We start from the raw sequence: 18,279 nt of genomic DNA, 5'->3' as shown, positions 1-18,279 counted from the left end.
AGACCTGAAAATACATATCAAAGAGTTTTAAAAAGCTGTTTGGGGGGTTAATATGAGATCTGTGGATAAAAGGCTTCCATAAAAAACAAAAGCCTCATTGGTGATTTTCCTTTCTGTAATTCTCTTGCTTAAACCAACTAGCTTTGCTAGAAACTTGCTCATTAAAATGTATTTTAAAAAAAATGAAATAGGGACTGAAATTTTCAAGAATAAAATCTGTGCTAAGTTGCATATGTATACCAGGTACCCACAGAGGTAAATATGTGTAGCTCAGGGTTGAACTGTGGAGTTCTTGGGGTTCTCTGAGCTTGGTTCTTTTCTTGCAGACATTTCATTACCAGGCTAGGTAATGTGCACTGAAGATGTTACCTAGCCGGATAATGAAACATTTGTAAGAAAAGAACCAAGCTCAGAGAACCCCAAGGACTCCACATGTATACCAGGTTCACATAATGCATTAAAGCTGGAAAAATGGGGATGGGTAGTTTGTTGTGGGAATCAAGCCTTAGATCATTGGGTACATTGGCTATTCTCTTCAACTTCAGTATGGTTTATTTGTTTAGACACAGAATTGTGTTATGTCTACCTGGTTTTAGGATTTAGCATGGATGTAGCCATACACAGTGTATATATATATATCATTGAATGCATGCAGACATTGAATACATACAGCTGGTGCACAATTTGGAGGTCCCCCTAGACTTGTGGCTCCTGCTCAAGGAGCAGGTGGCAGCCATGGCTGGGAGGCTTTTGCACAGATTCATCTTGTGCACCAATTGTGCCCTTTCCTGGACTGGGAAGCGTTGCTCATGGTCACTCATGCCTTGCTCACTTCCTGTTTAGATTACTGTAATGTGCTGTTCACCCGGAAGACCACCCAGAAGTTACAACTGGTCCACTGAATGCAGTGGTGTGCACAGTAATGGGTGCCCCTAGGTTCACCCACATTGTACCTCTTCTGTGTGAGCTGCACTGGCTCCCAGTTTCCTTCCAGGTGCAATGCAGGGTGCTGTTTATTACCTTTAAAGCTCAAATGGCACAGGACCAGGTTATTTGTGGACTGCCTCTCCCTAAGCACATCTGTCCATCCTATGAGATTGGGTAGGGTGGGCACACTCCTAGTCCTCTCCCTTAAATGTTGCCATCTTACGGGGCCTAGGAAGCGTGCCTTCTCCATGGCAGCCCCTGCCCTTTGGAACACTCTTCCCCCTGAAGTTCGGCAGGCTCCCACCCTTTTAACCCTCCAAAAAGCTCTTAAGACCTGGCTTTTTCCCCAAGCACTGGGATAGGGAGAGATTGTAAGATGTACTTGTAGTGGGCTGCATGGAAGTTAAGCTATGGTGCTAGGTCCTTGGGTTTAAATTTTTGTTGGTTTTAATATTTTTTATTGCAAATAGATGTTATTTTATCTCTTGGTTGTGAGCCACCCAGAGTTTGGTACAAGCTGGGTGGCTATGTAAATGCTTGAAATAAATAAATAAAATCACAACTTGTCGTGTTGTCCATAATTAAGACTATTTTCTCAAGGCTGCCACAATCTGAATCACTGCTAGATGGAAGCAAAGAGTTACAGTTTTCTGTACCTCTTTGCTGCCTTCTAGTCCTATCCAAATTCAACTGGCTATGTTAACCTTATCTATAGTTTGGTTGGAACAAACCAATGTTATGCAATGCGTTATGAAATTAGCTAGATTTTACACAATGAAGTTAACTATAGTTTAGATTCATATGCCATATTATACCGAAGATTTTCAGAACACAAAACGAAAATGAAAACTTCTCGTTATCTTCTCATGGCTGCACTAATGGAAGGGAAGCAAATGGGAGAATGGGAGAAAAACTAGACTCAGTAATCAGATTTCAATACTACATGCAATATTCTTTTTTCTATCTTCATTCAGATTTGCCATGGCCCATAGGTTAAAATAATAACAATTAAATATTGTGTCTACATGGTAATATCCAGAGAAAAACCTAATAAAAAAAAGTCTGCTTTGTGTTACATAGAAACATTGGGGAGTTTTAAAAAGCAGTCTAATTAGATCTATAAAACTTGTTTGTAATGCATTCTTTAAAAATGGCTCTAAAATGATATGATCTTACCTGGCAGCTTTTGAGCTAAACTGTACAGCAGGTTGCTTTGATTACATTTTGATCCAGTTGGGTAAAGACTGTGGCTTCTTATGGGGTTACATTTCTGTACTTTACCATGCCCAGCATCCACACAGCTTATTTTTAACATATATGAGAGCTTAGATGCCCTCAGAAGGATTTTCTACTCCTTTTTTTTGGCTTTCAAACACTATAGCGTTGTGATCTACCAAGAGCTGATCTCTAAGCCTGTTCAGTTTCAAAAGGATATGGATGTGCAACATGGGAATGGAATAAGGATGCTGACAGAGAAATGAAATCCCCAAATCTTTCCAGGTATAAAAACAATTTGTGTGGGTTTTTGGTTCACAGCCTATGGGAGATACCAGCACAAGTAAACTTATACTGTTGGGATAAAGCAGTGTGTTAATTAGTCCCCTAGCTAAGCTGCTGATTTTTTTATTTTTTTTTAAGGGAAAGTACTCAACTATTTCGGCTTTCTTGTTTCTGTAATCTAACTGGAGGAAAGCTGAAAGTCATCTTTTAAAGGCTGACAGTTTTCCTAATTCTATAAATGCAACATATCACATGTTACAAGTGGTGGTGGGGAGAAACATGTTACAGGAGGAGGTGGTGTTGTGTTATATAACAGAAAGAATGTATCTGTACAGAGGTCCAGTGGAGTGATGGTAATAATAATGATGGAAGGTTAAGATAAAATGGGAAGGTAACAGAATGGGTATCTTGCTAGGAGTTTCCCCCAGGCACAAAAACAGTCAGAGAAAGTACATGAAGATTTATTAACACCAGAAAACCATAAAATGGTTGCAATGGGAGATTTCACCTACTTGAACATCTACTTAAACAACTAATTTTGTCAAACACAAGACACTAGGTGATGTCTTATTTGAGTTGGCAGTCATTTTCTCTTTCTTAAGGTTGGGGTGCATACTAGGGGATCTGCTATCTTGGATTTGATCCTTAGTAACAGGGAAGAGTTGATTGAAGATATTAAAGTAATGGAAACTTTGGATGCAATGCCCACACATTGTTAGAGGTGATTTTTAACAAAAAAAAATTGATAAAACTATCAAACTGAAACCATGGATTTTATTAACTGATTTTATTAAACTATAGAAGTTTAATAAAGAAGATGCCATGAGAAGAACACTTTAAATGAAAAGGTGGTGCAGCTGGCTGAGACTTCTTGAAAAGGAAATTAAGGATAGCACAGTCTCAAACAATACCAGTGAGATATAAAACTGTGATTTTTTTTTTAATTCTAAAAAAGCCAATGTAGTTAAATAGGTAACTCACAAAAGAGTTAAGATTGAAAAAGGATGCTTATTGGAAATGGAAGGATGGGCTAACAACCAAGGATGCCTACAAAGCTTCAGGTCAGAAATGAAGAATGAAGTCTGGAAGGCAAAGGCAGAAAATCAGCCAGGACTAAATCCAGCAGGAAGGATTTTTTTTAAAAAAATACATCAACAATGGGGGAAGACAAAGGAGGCATTATCTTTAAATTCACTGCTTAATCCAGATGGTGAAAGCTTAACAGATAACCAAGAAAAAGCAGATGAATAATTATTATCTTGTGTCCAAAATAAGTGGTGATTTGAATAGCATAAACTGTTTCTAGTTTATGCTACTCAAATCACTACTTCTTTTCTCTTGGTCTTCCTTCTTGCTGGATTTTGCTAGCCTTAGCTTGTTTTCTACCTTTGCCTTCCAGACCTCATTCCTTCATTTCTGACCCTTGGAGACAAAGGGGTGGATATAGGTCCATAGTGACATGGTAAATGATCTTCTAGGTAATTTGAATGGTTTCAGATCTTCAGGCCCTGAGGAAATACACCCTAGAATACTGAAGGAATTGGCTAAAGAGTTGTTAAGACCTCTGTCAATTATCTTTAAGGTGTCCTGGAAAACTGGGGAAGTGCCAGAGGTCTGAAGAAGAGCAAGCAAAGAAAAAAAGAGGATCCCAGTAATTATTGAACCTAACATCAATAGCTGGAAAGATCTTAGAGCAGGTAATAAAGCAGACCATTTGTAAGCACCTTGAAGACAATGCTGTAGTTGCTAACAGTCAGCACAGGTTTGTCAAAAATAGCTCACATGAAACAGTTCTCATCTCCTTCTTTGACAAGGTAAACTACTTTAAGGGAATAAATACTGTGGACATCAACTACTTCAATTTCAGCAAAGCTATTGACAAGTTTGTATATGACATTCTTATTGACAAGCTGGCTTAGATGACACTAGCTGAAGGCAAATCTACAATTGGCTGACTAACCCCTCTCAGAGACTCAGCATTAATGAAGAACAGCCAGTGGATTTGATATTATTCAACATTTTTATTAATCACCTGGATGTTTATAAAATCTGTGGATGTCATAAAATCAGGAGGTCTGGCCAAAACCATGGAAGACAGAACAGGATTGCAATCTAATCTGGACAGGATAGAAGTCTGAGGTAAGAGGAACAAGATACCCTTCAACAGAGACAAATGTAAACTATTATATTTAGGGAGGAATAGGGTATATATGCAAGATGTGGGATTCGTGGTTGGAAGCACTACATGAGGGAAGGACTTGGGTGTGGTCATTGACAACAAGCTGAATATGAATCAGCATTGTGGGAGAGTTGCTAGAAGGACTAACATAGTTCAGCCCTGCATCACTTGATAAATGATGATAAAGAAACACTTTATCAAAGAAAGAAATGTGAAAACTTTGTTTCCCTGGACTCTGCCCTGACAAGACAACGTCTGGAGTATTATATATGATTCTGGGCATCCCATTTCTAGAAGGATATTGGCAAGTTGGAACAGATTCAGAGGAGGGCAGCAAATATGATTGAAGGACTTGAGAGCATGCCCTGTGAGGATAGGCTGAAGGAACTTGGGGTGTTCAGCATGAAGAAAAAATGTAGAGAAGATACAATAGCTGTGTTCAGGCATATGAAGGGAAGTTATAGGAAGACGGCCAAGGACTATTCTCCATGACCACAGAATCTAGGACTAACAATGGGTATAAGTTGCAGCTACCTAGATTTTATTTAAATATAAGAAAAAGCAATCTACCTAGAGAGGCTGTGGGTTCTCCACCTTTAAAAGTTTTTAAGACATCTGGACCACAATCTCTACAGGATGGTTTAATTGGTTGTTTTTCTGCTCATTGCGGAGGGTTGGACAAGATGATCCTTCTAGTCTCTTCCAGATGGACAGTTCTATGATCTTATAATTCTGACTTTTAAAAATGGCATCAACCAGAAAGCAACACTGCCTTGGAATAGCAGGCTATAAAGAAAAGAACCAAGAAAAAGAGCAAGCTAATTTTCTTTCTTTTTGACCCTAAACCACCAACAGAAAAGCTAAAAAAAACAACAACTCACTAATAACATTGTGCCTCTATGTGGGTTTTAATCAGAGTTCATTTGGAACCAATCATTACTGAAATATGTATCATAGGTATATATAACTGTAAGATAAAAATAAGAGTCTTACATTCAGCTTGACTCCTGGTGATTATGTAAACATGACCGTGTACTTTTCTTGGCAACAATTTGGAAGTGCTTTGCCATTGTTTTATTCCATAATTTCTTTGGGTTTGTTTTTAATTTCCTGGCCTAATCTATAGCCTTGTGATTTCCTGGTGGTCTCCTATCCACTTTGATCTTGCTTTTTCATTTTTTTTTTCAAGGTCAGCTTATTGCTGCCATCTGCAGTGGCTCAAATATAGAATATTTACTCCTATATTCACAGGAACACGCAGGGACAGTACAACTTTCAAAGTTAATCTTTATGCTGTACAACTTATGTCACAGATGCTGTAAGTTGCTTTCATTCCCTGATTTGCTTCTTCTTTTTGTTTTCTTCCTATCACCTCCTACTCCCTGGGATCTTAGAAAATAAGGGTTCATATTCTGAGGCCATAAACAGCCTCTCTAAGCTTTGGATATGACCCTAGCATTCTGGTAACATTGCTGCCAAACAGCTATTTAAATGGGACAGAAGGGAAAACATATTAAATATACAGGAAACAATGATGTATGATATATAATATGATGTTTTATTCTGGCTCCCCGTTTCTGATATATTGTACTTGGTACCTCCTCAAAGACCAAAACCTGGCCCTATCTTTCTCCCAAATGTATACCGTAGTATATTTTCAGTCTTCTCTCCCTCTTAATATAGTAAGAAATTTGCAGCTAATGTAACACCAATGTAATGGGCTCCTATATAGCAAATGTACTGAAATGATTCCATGCTAGACTTGGTCTGTCAGGGGCCATTTCAAATTAGGGCTATTCTACAGCCACCAAATGACTCTCTGTTGGTTCATTACAGTCTTCATACACGTTTTAGGTCTTTAAGGGCTTAGACATCCTCCTCCAACATCCTTATTTCAGCTCTATTCATAACAAAATGATTTTCTGGCACATCTAGATGAAGGGATTATTTATCTAGTGAAAATTAGATATCTCCAATTTGTGTTAAAAAAGAAAAACCTCTCTTCTTGCGACTGACACCAGTGCAGAAGATCAAAAGTCTCTTTTTCTTATCATTCTGCCTTGTGCATTGTAGGCTATCTTGACAGTAGGATTTGACAAGATTAAAATTTATATAGCTGGCCCTTTTAAAAATTGCCAAGCAGCTTAAGGCAAGAATAGAAGAGTGATATGTCAAGCCATTCTATAATGTTAGTTGAAGATACATTTCTGTTCCTACTATAATAAACTCTTCTAACCCCCCTACTCCCCATCTCACATACGCCAGTTATTCTTCCATAATGTAAGTTGCGATTTGTAGAATGGGGAGCAATTATGAATTGCCTGCTGGCATGTTGCTTAATATATGATAACCATTAGTGTGTGAAGACTCAGCCAAATGAAATTTCTCAGGTTATGAACAGCCTCGAGGGGAGGCTCAGTTGCAAGAGGGCTCCCTGAAATTATTTATCACCTTGCACTAAAACAAGGCAGAAATTAAGGAAATACTCCCTGCTGAAGATGGTAACGCAAAAATTGCTGACATAGATCTGGGACAATAAACAGGAGCAATTGTTTTCAGTGTGATGGGGAATTAGCAAACAATCTCAAGGAACAGCATCGTTGCTACTGCCTTTTGTCACTCTGACAAGCAAAGGCATACACAGTCTCCTCTCTGGAACTCAGTATTAATTCCACAGATCAAAGTTTTCTTGGCCTGCTTGATCCCATAGAATAGGATAATTGCAGTGTTGCTAGATTAAAAACAAATGATAATTTCCCAAGCAGTAATATGACAGAAGGAGATAACACAGGGAGGTAACTGTGTATATAGCAGGTGCCCACATTTCAACAGAGAAGCTAGCATTCCTTTATTTTCTGGGACTTCTGATCAAAGTATAAATGCTTGGTGAATGTACCTTTATTTTACATACAGATATGATGGCCTGTTCCACTTGCAGTTACACATTCAATATGGTTAGTGCTGCTAGGTAATTGTTTGTGTTACGTTTCCCCAGCCTGGATTCCTCCATTGCTGAGTTGAATCCCACACACCTGGAGAATACTCAAGCTGGGGATAGTTGATTTATGTACATTAGTATAATCTCTTGTCTTATACTAACATGGACCTCTGAGGGTATCAGTCACATGCGTTGAATAGCATGGTTCCAATTTCTACCATTCTTGACCATGAAAGTATGACCATCCATTACATAGCTCACAAAGGGCCTCAGGCCAACTACCATAATTCAGCCCCATCACTCAGTGGACAGTTTCCCAAATTATTTATGGATTTCAGCTTGGGGTACTTCTAGCAGGTACCAACCTACAATGGAAAAGTTCAATGCAGTGAAAGGCAAAGTCATTTGTCTTCATCTGGATTTAGTTCCCTTTCCTATACAAAATAACCGCTTCTAAACTAAGACTAATATCCCATTACGATGCTCACTAACCTGAGCTGGATCTCAGTGATCTTCCAGGATTGAAGCACAGCTTAGTGAAGGCATTTTCAGTACTGTTATTCCATACAACAATCTCACCATCAGAACTCCCTGAATCGAATCATAAAAAGTGAATGCATGACCAAAGAAATCAATACGCAGCTATGAGTCTTGAATACATATCGGTTTTAAAAATAAGACTGAGAAGTGTTATTTGAATGCTTTATGTTTTGGTGACTGCAAAGACCTGTAGGAATACTGTTCAGGGTTGTTAGAATGGCTGTAGTGTTCTATGAGAAACTACCTAATAAGAAAATAAATCTATTGTACAAAGGGCTGAAAACATATAGCACACTTACCTTGGTTACTGAATTAACCCATTTTCTGGGTTCATGTAATATAATGAACCATAAGCTGACCTTACAGCTTGGGTTCATACAACTAAATACAAGAAAACTAATGAAAGTTATAAATAGCCAAGGTCAACATGTTCTGGAAATGCAGCTTCTATATCTTTACCAATCAGGTTAGGAATGCTGTAAACCCAACCATTAAACCATGATGTTTGTCTTGGGTCATGCAGTCTTATTGCCCCATCTAACTTTTGTTCCAGTTTTTGCTTTTCCTTATTAACTATATCTCTCTTTCCCTTTCTCTCTTTCCCTTTCTCTCTTTCCCTTTCCCTCTCCCTCTCTCTCTCTCTCTCTCTCTTTTGAAGGTTCACCATATTTAGGATCCCATGGCATACAGCTATCTGTTCCTCCGGAATGCAGTCAGTTTGCAAAATACAGGCTTAACTGAGCAATGCTAAATATGACAATTGATGTAAAAGTTAATAACAGAACATTGCATAAATTTCTGCTTAAATACAAATCAGAAATTCTTGCTGAGTTTCCAAGGTGTATCCTAAACCAACAGGTTAACAAAAACCTCTGGAAGTCTGTGCCTTATTGTTCACTTGTGGTTGCTCCAGTTTTAATCCTTATTTAATTAAACTTGTTATGGACATTTTAATTACTGATGTGTTATGCTATGCTATGCTAGTTAACCATAGGGCATCCTTGAAGATTTTGACAGGGTACAGATTAATTAATGAAATTAATAAATGAAATTAAAATAATCATCCAATATTAAAGCGTTGTTAACCCAACTTCATAATAACTGTCCAGAATCAGACTCAGATGGAAGCAATAGGAGCCAGCAACAGCAAGTCTTAAATAGAGCAAACATGGGAGAAAAACCCAGTTAAGGACTCAGAGGTTCAGTTCACACATTATTTTTTCCAAAAGAAATACAGCTCCATATAGCCACAGAATCACAAATGTCCTGTGCTTATTTAGTGCTTCATCATGAAATCAACCCTAGGTGTATCCAGACCACATTCAAGAGTAATCCTACAAAAGTTCATGATAAAGATTTTAACTGAAGTTAATGAACAGTAATAAGAGGAGTAGAATAAGAAGAGGCTGAGACTCTGGTGTAGAACATCTGCTTTCCACACAGACCGGTAACTAAGACTTAAGAGATTATGAGTTTGCATTACAATACCCACTCTCATATTTCTTAAACCTCATTCCTTCTATTCTTCTTAGTATGTAGGACCATCTAGAAAGAAATGTCACAGTTCCAGGGATTTCCCTAAGTTAGAAGTTGAAAAACATAAAAGAAAAAAAAGCAAGGTCAGAGCCATCATTGTCTTACTGCCTGATTTCGTTTCTTCTTTCTATGTTTCAGAAGTGACTGAACTCTACAAAATACAATAGATAACTTAGACCAAACAGCTGATCTAGTTCTGCACTGAAGCAATAGATCAGTCATTAAGTATTCCTCTACCTGTGACGAGAGTCTGTGGAGGTAAAAATGCTGCACATAAAATGTCATCCTGATGCTGAGTTCCTCCTTTCCATTCTGAAGGCTGAACAAGATACTGAGTCAAGTTATTTAGGCGGAAGACTGTGATCACCCTAAAGATACAAACAAGCACAAATGAAACCAATATGGTTGAATCTTCTTGTTCCTGAGTTTTTCATCCATTCATTAAGGAGAGATAGATACAGAATAAATATACATCTCATGTCAATAGTGTGCAGAGGAGGCAAATGAGGTAGAAGGAGGGGAGGTTTTGAGTGAGCAAGCATCAGTCCTAGGATCAAGAAACCGACTTTGAATGGTGAACTTTGTTTATATCAGTCACCAGCTCTCTTCTTACCTAACTTATCTTGATAGGTTGTTATAAGGAGAGGAGCTGAGCATTGAACACTCCCTTGAGTAACCTCTCAAGGAAGTGGAAAATAAATATGGAAGTGCACCACAATACTTAAAAAAAAAAATAGAGTTGATGTCTCTCTCAGGATGCAAATACCCACCCCAAGAATTAGTTTTTATTCTTCAGTAGCAAAGTCATAAAATTAGCAGACTAGGTACACCTCAGAATATTTTTCCTGCTCATCCCCTTGGATTTTCTCTTCTTACTCCATCATTGCAGGTCATTCCATCCACTGCCATCACAAATTATTTTCAGTTGGTATATGTTTGAAATACTAAACTTTTGAAATTGAATTAATAATCAAAAAGCAGTCTGATCTGCAATAAATTATAGTTTTATTAACAGATACCCTTGCAACATGTATTTTGAGGTTTTCATGTTTTATTTTAATTTTCTCCCTCTTTTTTCCACTTTTGTTGCAGAAATTGTGTGTTGCAAGCATCACTCCAATACATTTTTTCTAAAAAAAACAAAAACTATTGTTCAGTTGTACTTCTTGCTGCCAAAACATAATGGAAAATCTGTCTCCAGTGCACTGTGCATTGTTTCTAACTGTAAGAGTTGATGACAAGGATAATTACTACAATACCAATTCAGAGCACTGTTAAAATCTGCTACAAAATTGATTAATTTAAAGGAAAAAGAAAACCCTCCATCTGAAAATAATAATGCAGGAAATGTGGAGTTCTATATCCTGAGCAAAATACATACAGTTTGTTACTGAGGTACCAAAGGATTGTGTTTACCCTTCTACTCCACTGTATATTCTTTTAGGCAGCAGAGAAAAAGGGAGAATGAGTTATCCTTGGATTACAACTCATGCAGGATGAATTCACAGAATATGCTATGCTATTACATATCTTACCTGGATTTGGCTTGGTGTGTTGTTCAACCCAGCTCCTGGGGTTTCTAAACTATGGTTTATGGTTTAATTTGTTATATAAATCCAGCCACCTGTGGCTTCCTTTATAAACCAATGCTTATCATACCATGACTTAATCCTGAGATTAAAGAATTAGCTTTGCTATTCAGTTATAAACAACCAACAAATTGTGTTGTAACAGCTCAAAGACTAACAAACAACAAACTGTCTCTATTTTCCAGTGTTGTAAAATAGTATTGTTAAAAAAACATTGAGGTCTTAGATTACCAAAAAATAATTTGAAATGATGTGAAAAGTTACCAGAGAGAGAAAGAGAGAGAAGATGGTGCTATTGAATTTTGGCAGCATGTATTGACAATATGTGAGAATTAATTCTCACATAGTCATGAGATGCAAGATAAGAGCAAATCTGACCATTACAAAACAAAGGACAGATGGAAGCAGGTCAGCCTGAGCAAAGCAGTGGGAACAAGCCATCATTATGTAAGATAGGAAGGACAAAGAAACAGAACAGGGTTTGAATCCTGCTTCTATATACAGGACTTATTCCCGAATTGCAGCAAGTATTGCCATTCTTTTGATTATGGCTTCCTAACTTTCTTTAGTAAATGTTAGTCTTTATAAGTACTTGGATTTCTTACAAGCTTGCCTGGATAGTTCCAGCTCTGCCTGCTGCCAGAAGCCTGCCAAAATACTCCCTGGGCTGGGACATATAAAGTGTAGAACCACCTTGGCCCATACCTGCCTCTGTGTTATTCACAGAGCTTTGAATTTAGACCCAGGCTCTACATAGATGCTGATCATTTCCTTGGTTGAGTAGTAGAGTTCTTATTAACAGTTGCATAGTAGGCATCTGTACAGATATTCCTCATTTAGTGACCACACTTAGTTCCAGTGACTTAGTCGTAAAGTAAAACAGTTGCTAACTGAAAGTTATATGACCATGACTGTGCTTACAATTTTACTGCAGCTTTCCTTTGCTTTACAGGATCAGAAGGATACGACCCCAAACAGCCAGGTGAGCCCAAACAGAAGGGAAGGCTTCCAGAACTCAACTCATGAAGAAGCTGGGTAAAAGGGCAAATCTTATGGCCCTTTTTCTCTCCCTCCATGCCCTTTGGAATGCTCACCCCAGCACTGAGATAATTAGCAAGAAGAGAACTGATGTTTGTATTTACATTCATTGGAGAGGAAGGGATTACAAGAGAGTAAGCAGGCACACAATGGGGAATACACATTGAAAGGAATGTGTTAGCATTGGCTGTATGGTTAGTGCACTCACTGCATCCATGAGCCACTTAGGAGGCAAACAAAAGCCTTTAGTGTGAAACTGATTAGATTTTTGTTAGTGTCAGGCAGCAGCTAGCCAGAGGGTTCTAATCAACTAATTAAGGTCACAGAGCTGAGCTTGTTAACTTGCAGTTAGCACTTTTTAGGAGAGTGCTGTGCTGCAGAGAAAAGAAGCTCAGGAGGAGATAGCTTGTTTAGGTGATCTTTCCATTCTGCATTGGGGGGGGGGGTGAAAGAAAAAAATGGGTCAGGCACAGGACACCATGTACTAACTGACTGTAATGGTGAGCACATAACTGAGAGAGATGGTGTGAAGGTCATAAATGCAGGCATTGGTCACAGAGTTACTTTTTCATCATTGTCGCAACTGCATATGGTCACTGTCCAAGGCAGTCACTAAATGAGGACTACCTGTAGTCACTTTTAAGGAAGACCTTGACAAGTGCTGTCTGACCTGGTAGGGTCATTCTAACATGAATGAGCCCCAGTAGACCTGTCTGGTCTCAGTAGCTGCTGCTCACAAATTTAAATTTCTCACAATGTAATTCCTCAAACCTAAGACCACAGTAGGAATATCTAAGCTCCAGAACTCTGCTGAATTATATATTTTGGTTTCATTTCCTTCAGTTTGCTTAAAGGGGAGCATGGGGCAGACTGTCCCTGTTGCGTACCTAAAAACACTGGCTGCTGAAGTTTGGATGGATACAACAGACTTTATCTCAGTTTCAAGAAAGAGAGAGAGATGAACAAGCAGAGTTATTCTCTGTGCCCAAAACCTACATTTTCCCATTCTTTATTTGGTTATGCCAGAATCAAATGCAGAACAGGAGTTTTTGCAGAAAAAGAACAGCAGCATTTTTATGACACTACTGAGAAAATAGAGATTTTCAAACACAGGCCAAGATCTGTTAATCCTGTCTAATCTACAGTTTATAAACACAGAAACTTATCCCTGGCTAAAGCAGGCTTTGTACAGCATCCAGCACAGACACATTTTATTCTGCTTAAATGTGTTTACATTGATTTTCTATTTCCATTGCCAATAACATTTGCTCAGTAGAAAAGCTAAGTTGGTGAGTGCAGATCAGCAAAACTCAGACTTCAAAGAAGGAGTCTCAAATTCAGTTATCACAGTTACTATCTTGTTAAGCCTTTTTTCAGTACAAATACTATGCAACTGATTTAAAGACTGCAAGTCTCTAAGCACATTAAAAGTGGATGTATACATTTTTTATTGCTTTTCATGGCGAGCATACATCTCTCCATCTCTACGGTGCAAAAACGTCAGTTTTAATTATGGACATGAGAACTGAAGTTTAAAGACCCAAGAGATTGCTAGAAGAACATGTTTTATGTTTTACCACATGGAAAGGCAGCAGATCTCAAATACCAAATTCATTTCTAGAGCACATTGAGTTCTGGAAAGTTGGTAGTAGTATAGACTAGCCTTCCCAAATTTAGCACTCTATAGATATGATGGACTGGAATTTCCTAAATCTGTAGGCAATAGAGCTGGAAGAGATATAGGCTGTGACCTCCGGGAATCATAGTCACATACATCAGGAAGGTATCAGATTTAGAAAGATTGTTGTAGGCAATACCACATACATTGTGACTGTAAAACCTTAATGCTTTATTTGTGGCTTTGAACATTTTGTGATCCAAGCCTTTTGTACATACACAGCCCATTCATGTGTTCATGTTCTGGACAAATGGATAGATTATTGAGCAACTGAGTGGTGACTGACTATGCATCACACAGAAACAAGGATCTACAAAAGAAACTGGCAGAGGTTTTAAGATTTAAAAAGGAAATACAAATGACAAATCAAGAGAGTGACCTGGATAATTCTTTCCTACTGGATCTACAAAAGAGGCTTGTTAAAGCCTTGAAGAACTCTGTGTGGTGGGACAAAGAAGAAATGAAGAGAAATCATATCCTACAAGAATATTTGAATGAAACGTCTTGTTTTATTGTTAAATGAAGTCTCCCATTTTTATGCATTACATTCCTAATTTGTATTCACGCTTGAAGCTTAAGACCAGTGTTTCTCAATCCTGGCAGCTTTAAGATGTATGGATTCCAACTCCCAGAATTCCCCAGCCAGCCTTGCTGGCTGGGGAATTCTGGGAGTTGAAGTCCACATATCTTAAAATTGCTAAGGTTGCAAGCACTCCTTTAGATTAGGGAATGTATTTATTTTTAGCACTTTTCAGAATGTGTTCTTTGCATTGACATTATCTTCAGTTTTGACTTTCCTACTTGGAATCCTTTCACAACTGTACTGCTCTTTTATACTTAACTCTATATATTACCCAGAGAGATAAGTTAATAACACAAAAAAATACAGCAGGCTAAAGCTCTCCAATATCCTTTGCTAAACTGAGATTACCTCATGATGAAGGCAGTTTTAATTTACCAGATTTTCAACCATATAATTGGCCTTTTTTAACATTTATATTGTCTTGGAACAGGACTTTTTATGAATATTCTCCTCCTTGGGTGTATTTGGACAATAAGTGTATTACACCTCAGAAATCTTGGCAAGTTTTAGGGTTCAAGCATCTTAAACAGGGAATCTATTTTCCAGCCTTGAATGTGGTTATTCATAGGTAAGTGGTTACATTTGAATCCTAAATCATATGAGAATATGATGTTGTAGAATAATCCTAATTTGAAAATAAGGGGAAAAATGCTTTATTGGAATAGTTGGGCCCAACAAAGGATCAGTACTTTGAATCAGTTGATTTCTAATGGCTGTTTCAAAGACTTTGGGAGAGTGTGTTTTGTGTATGATTTGCCCACAACATTCATTTGATAATGCATACAACCGAAACAGGTACTAACTTAACAGTATAAATGTAAAATAAACGTATGATTTAAGTGAAATTAGTCCATTGGAAAATATTTGTCTTTATTGAACCCTTGAACGTTGATAAGCTACACAGATCTTATCAAAGGAAAATTCAAACATTACACAGCAGCATTCTGGGCTATATCTCACATGAATTAAGAAGTTCCCCTAGCCACTAAAATATCTTTTCAGGTGGCATTACAGCTTCCAGTGGAAAGGAGAGATGTCTTTGCTTGTACATCTGCAGATTAAAGCTGTTGTTTTCTATTATAAATAGTGAAAATTGTGTGAGGAGGCACAACTGGATTTATACACATTGAATGATGGCATATTAGCTGCCATGACTGCAAAAATCATATTTGGTTGGTTGGTTCAGTTTTGACTTGTGTGTACGTGTTTGAACCTATAAAAATAATCAGATCTTAAGTCAAAGGAAATGTAATTTAATTTAATTTTAATTATATTCAATTTAAAGGATATTTTAAATTTAAAATCAATTTAAGATCAATTTATTTCATCCAAATCTCCAGATGTGCAGCCAAATTTTGCAATGGTTATTATAGAGGAAGAATTTGTATGTGTTATCTGAGCGTTCAAGCATATTGACAGAAGTGTTTCTAATTCAGGCTTGACGTAATGTTTCTTTAGCATCTTCAAAGCTCATGGGTGTAGAAGCTAAGACTTTGTAAAAACAAGCAATATTTTGAGAGAGGAAGAGAGAGAGAAAGTTACCCTAGGAAGCAACCATGGAAGCAACCACATGTATATTTGCATACACCTTATAATGTCCCTGAAAAACAAAATGACTAACTCTTGCTTTAATCTCATCTCTTTTTCCTCTCCAAAGACTCGTATGAAGAGGGCAACAGAGGGCCTGGGAAAACTTACCATAGCTATCAGTGCCTGCCTGCAGCAGAACTGAGAGTGCAGATTGATATAGTGGCATATGCCATATGGTTTGGACATATTCCGGAGCTTCTGTTGGGTCCCCTATGCTCTGAGTTGGCATACTCTGGGTCCCATCCAATAAATAGTATCAGCTAGAGGGACCCAGGAAGTGGGCCTTCTCTGTCATGACATCTGCTGTCTGGAACAATATTCTCTTTGAGATTCATATGGCTCCCACCCTCACCTTATTTAAATTAGCCTTTAAAACTTGGCTCCTCCCCCAGGACTTGGGCTAGAATGGTGAACGATCCTTTGTGCGATGTTTTGGTCTATTAGATGGTGTTTTTTCTCTGGATTTCCTTCCATTTTTTTTTAATTACTGTGCATATGCTTACTGTCTTCTTTTGTAAGCTTCTCAGAGCCATGATATATTGAATGGCCTAAAAATTTCATCAATCAATCAATAAATCTTTGCACTACCATAGCACCCAGGGAGAGTTCTAAAGTGCTCAATATATGTAAATAGCTGAGAAACATGGAGAATTACCTTAAATCAAATCAAACTGTTTGTTCACCTATATACACACATACACACAATTCTTTTTAATCTTGCCAAAGTGTTTAAAAGATTGAAAAAATGTAAACTCAACACATCCTCTCAAAATGCATTCCTTTGTTTTGAAAGCCTGGCCCATCGTGAATAACTCAAAAGCAAGTTTTGTTCTTGCAAAAACCTTGAGAAGAAACTTGCTGCCCTTCCTGTTGAAAACTGAAATAGTTTACTTGATCAAGATAGATGAGAGCTTCTTCTACTATGCTACTCCAGTGAATACATCTTTTCTTGATTTCCATTATCAAGCAGCCCTTGAATTACTGGGACAGACCATTAGCAGATGTTATCACCCATAAATGGAAGCAAAAGGCACAGTGGTACAGCTTCCTACACTAGACTCTATGTTCATATTCACAGTCCCTCTTAACTGCATGCTCATATTTACAGTCCCTCTTAAGTAGATTAATCTGCACAATACCTGTCCCATCCTAAGACCAAGATAGTCCAGCTTAGCACCAAAATTTGGGAAATTTCAACTGTTTGGTCCCGTCCAGCATTGAGCTTATGGTGACAGTGTCCATTGAAGTCCCAGACCTGCAAATATCGAAAAATCAATATATCTGATTTATACCATTTTTTATTTAGTACTCATAAATAGCAATGAATAATAACACAGTGGAGATTTTAGTATTAAGTTCAACATTTTTTCATAATACAAAATAATTCAATGCACTTTTCAACTTCTTATCAATGTCATACCAAGTATCAACGGTACCATATAAGCAACTGTATGCTCATACATATATTAGAAATCATATTAACATTGAAATGATTTTTTATTTTGAAACGTTTAATTTACTTTAATGATCATAGCGCTGTTTCCAGTTTCTACTGTATAGATACTACTGTACTCAATTTTTATTTGTATTCTAATATTATTAATAAATAAATAAATAATTTATTATTTGTTTTCCATAATAAAACAATTAATTTGGAAAAAAAGAAAAATCAGTATATCAAAACTATAGAGTAAGATGTGTCTTGGTAACTTCAGAAATAATGTTAAAAATCTTAAAGCTACATAAATCCATGTAAACGTGGGGAAGGATCATAACTGGAACCAATTAGGAACCAATGCTATCTGTAAACCTCTTGGATATTTAATCCTAAAAGCCTTTTCAATTGCAACTCAATTTACTGTATAGTACCAACTCAATGTTGTACTAACCAACCAAGGATTGGGTAAAGAACACCTCGTTCTCATCTACTGCTTTGTTAACCATTTTGGGATTCTTGGCAAAATTCAAACTAATAAACCCATTATTTGTTCTTGATTACATCAGAAGACAAAACTTGAAACACTCAAGGTGTCTATCTGCAGCAGGGTTGGAGATGGAAGGGGTATGCTTACAGAAAATAGTTTGTTCTTCCCAATGTCACATCAGTCAAAAACTTGTAGTAAATGTGAAATAGTGTTGTTTTGCATGTGTGCGTGTGAGAGAGACACACTCACCTATTCA

General features: G+C 37.4%; 1 protein-coding gene across 1 annotated transcript in view; it reads right to left on the bottom strand.

Moving 5' to 3' along the window:
* WDR49 (WD repeat domain 49) overlaps positions 1-18,279 on the bottom strand; it is a 90,590-nt gene that overhangs the window by 27,508 nt on the left and 44,803 nt on the right. The window contains 3 exon segments of the mRNA XM_088132217.1: positions 8,037-8,135; positions 9,858-9,988; positions 17,238-17,353. Coding sequence (XP_087988343.1) covers positions 8,037-8,135; positions 9,858-9,988; positions 17,238-17,353 — 346 coding nt within the window.

Source organism: Python bivittatus, unplaced genomic scaffold, assembly GCF_059951505.1.
Source record: "Python bivittatus isolate LINGU-HERP-01145 unplaced genomic scaffold, Pbiv_v1 ctg000980_np1212, whole genome shotgun sequence".
In the NCBI taxonomy this organism is placed as follows: Eukaryota; Metazoa; Chordata; class Lepidosauria; order Squamata; family Pythonidae; genus Python; species Python bivittatus.
The sequence above is the reverse complement of the archived record's forward strand: the minus strand, read 5'-3'. Positions and strand labels throughout refer to the sequence as shown.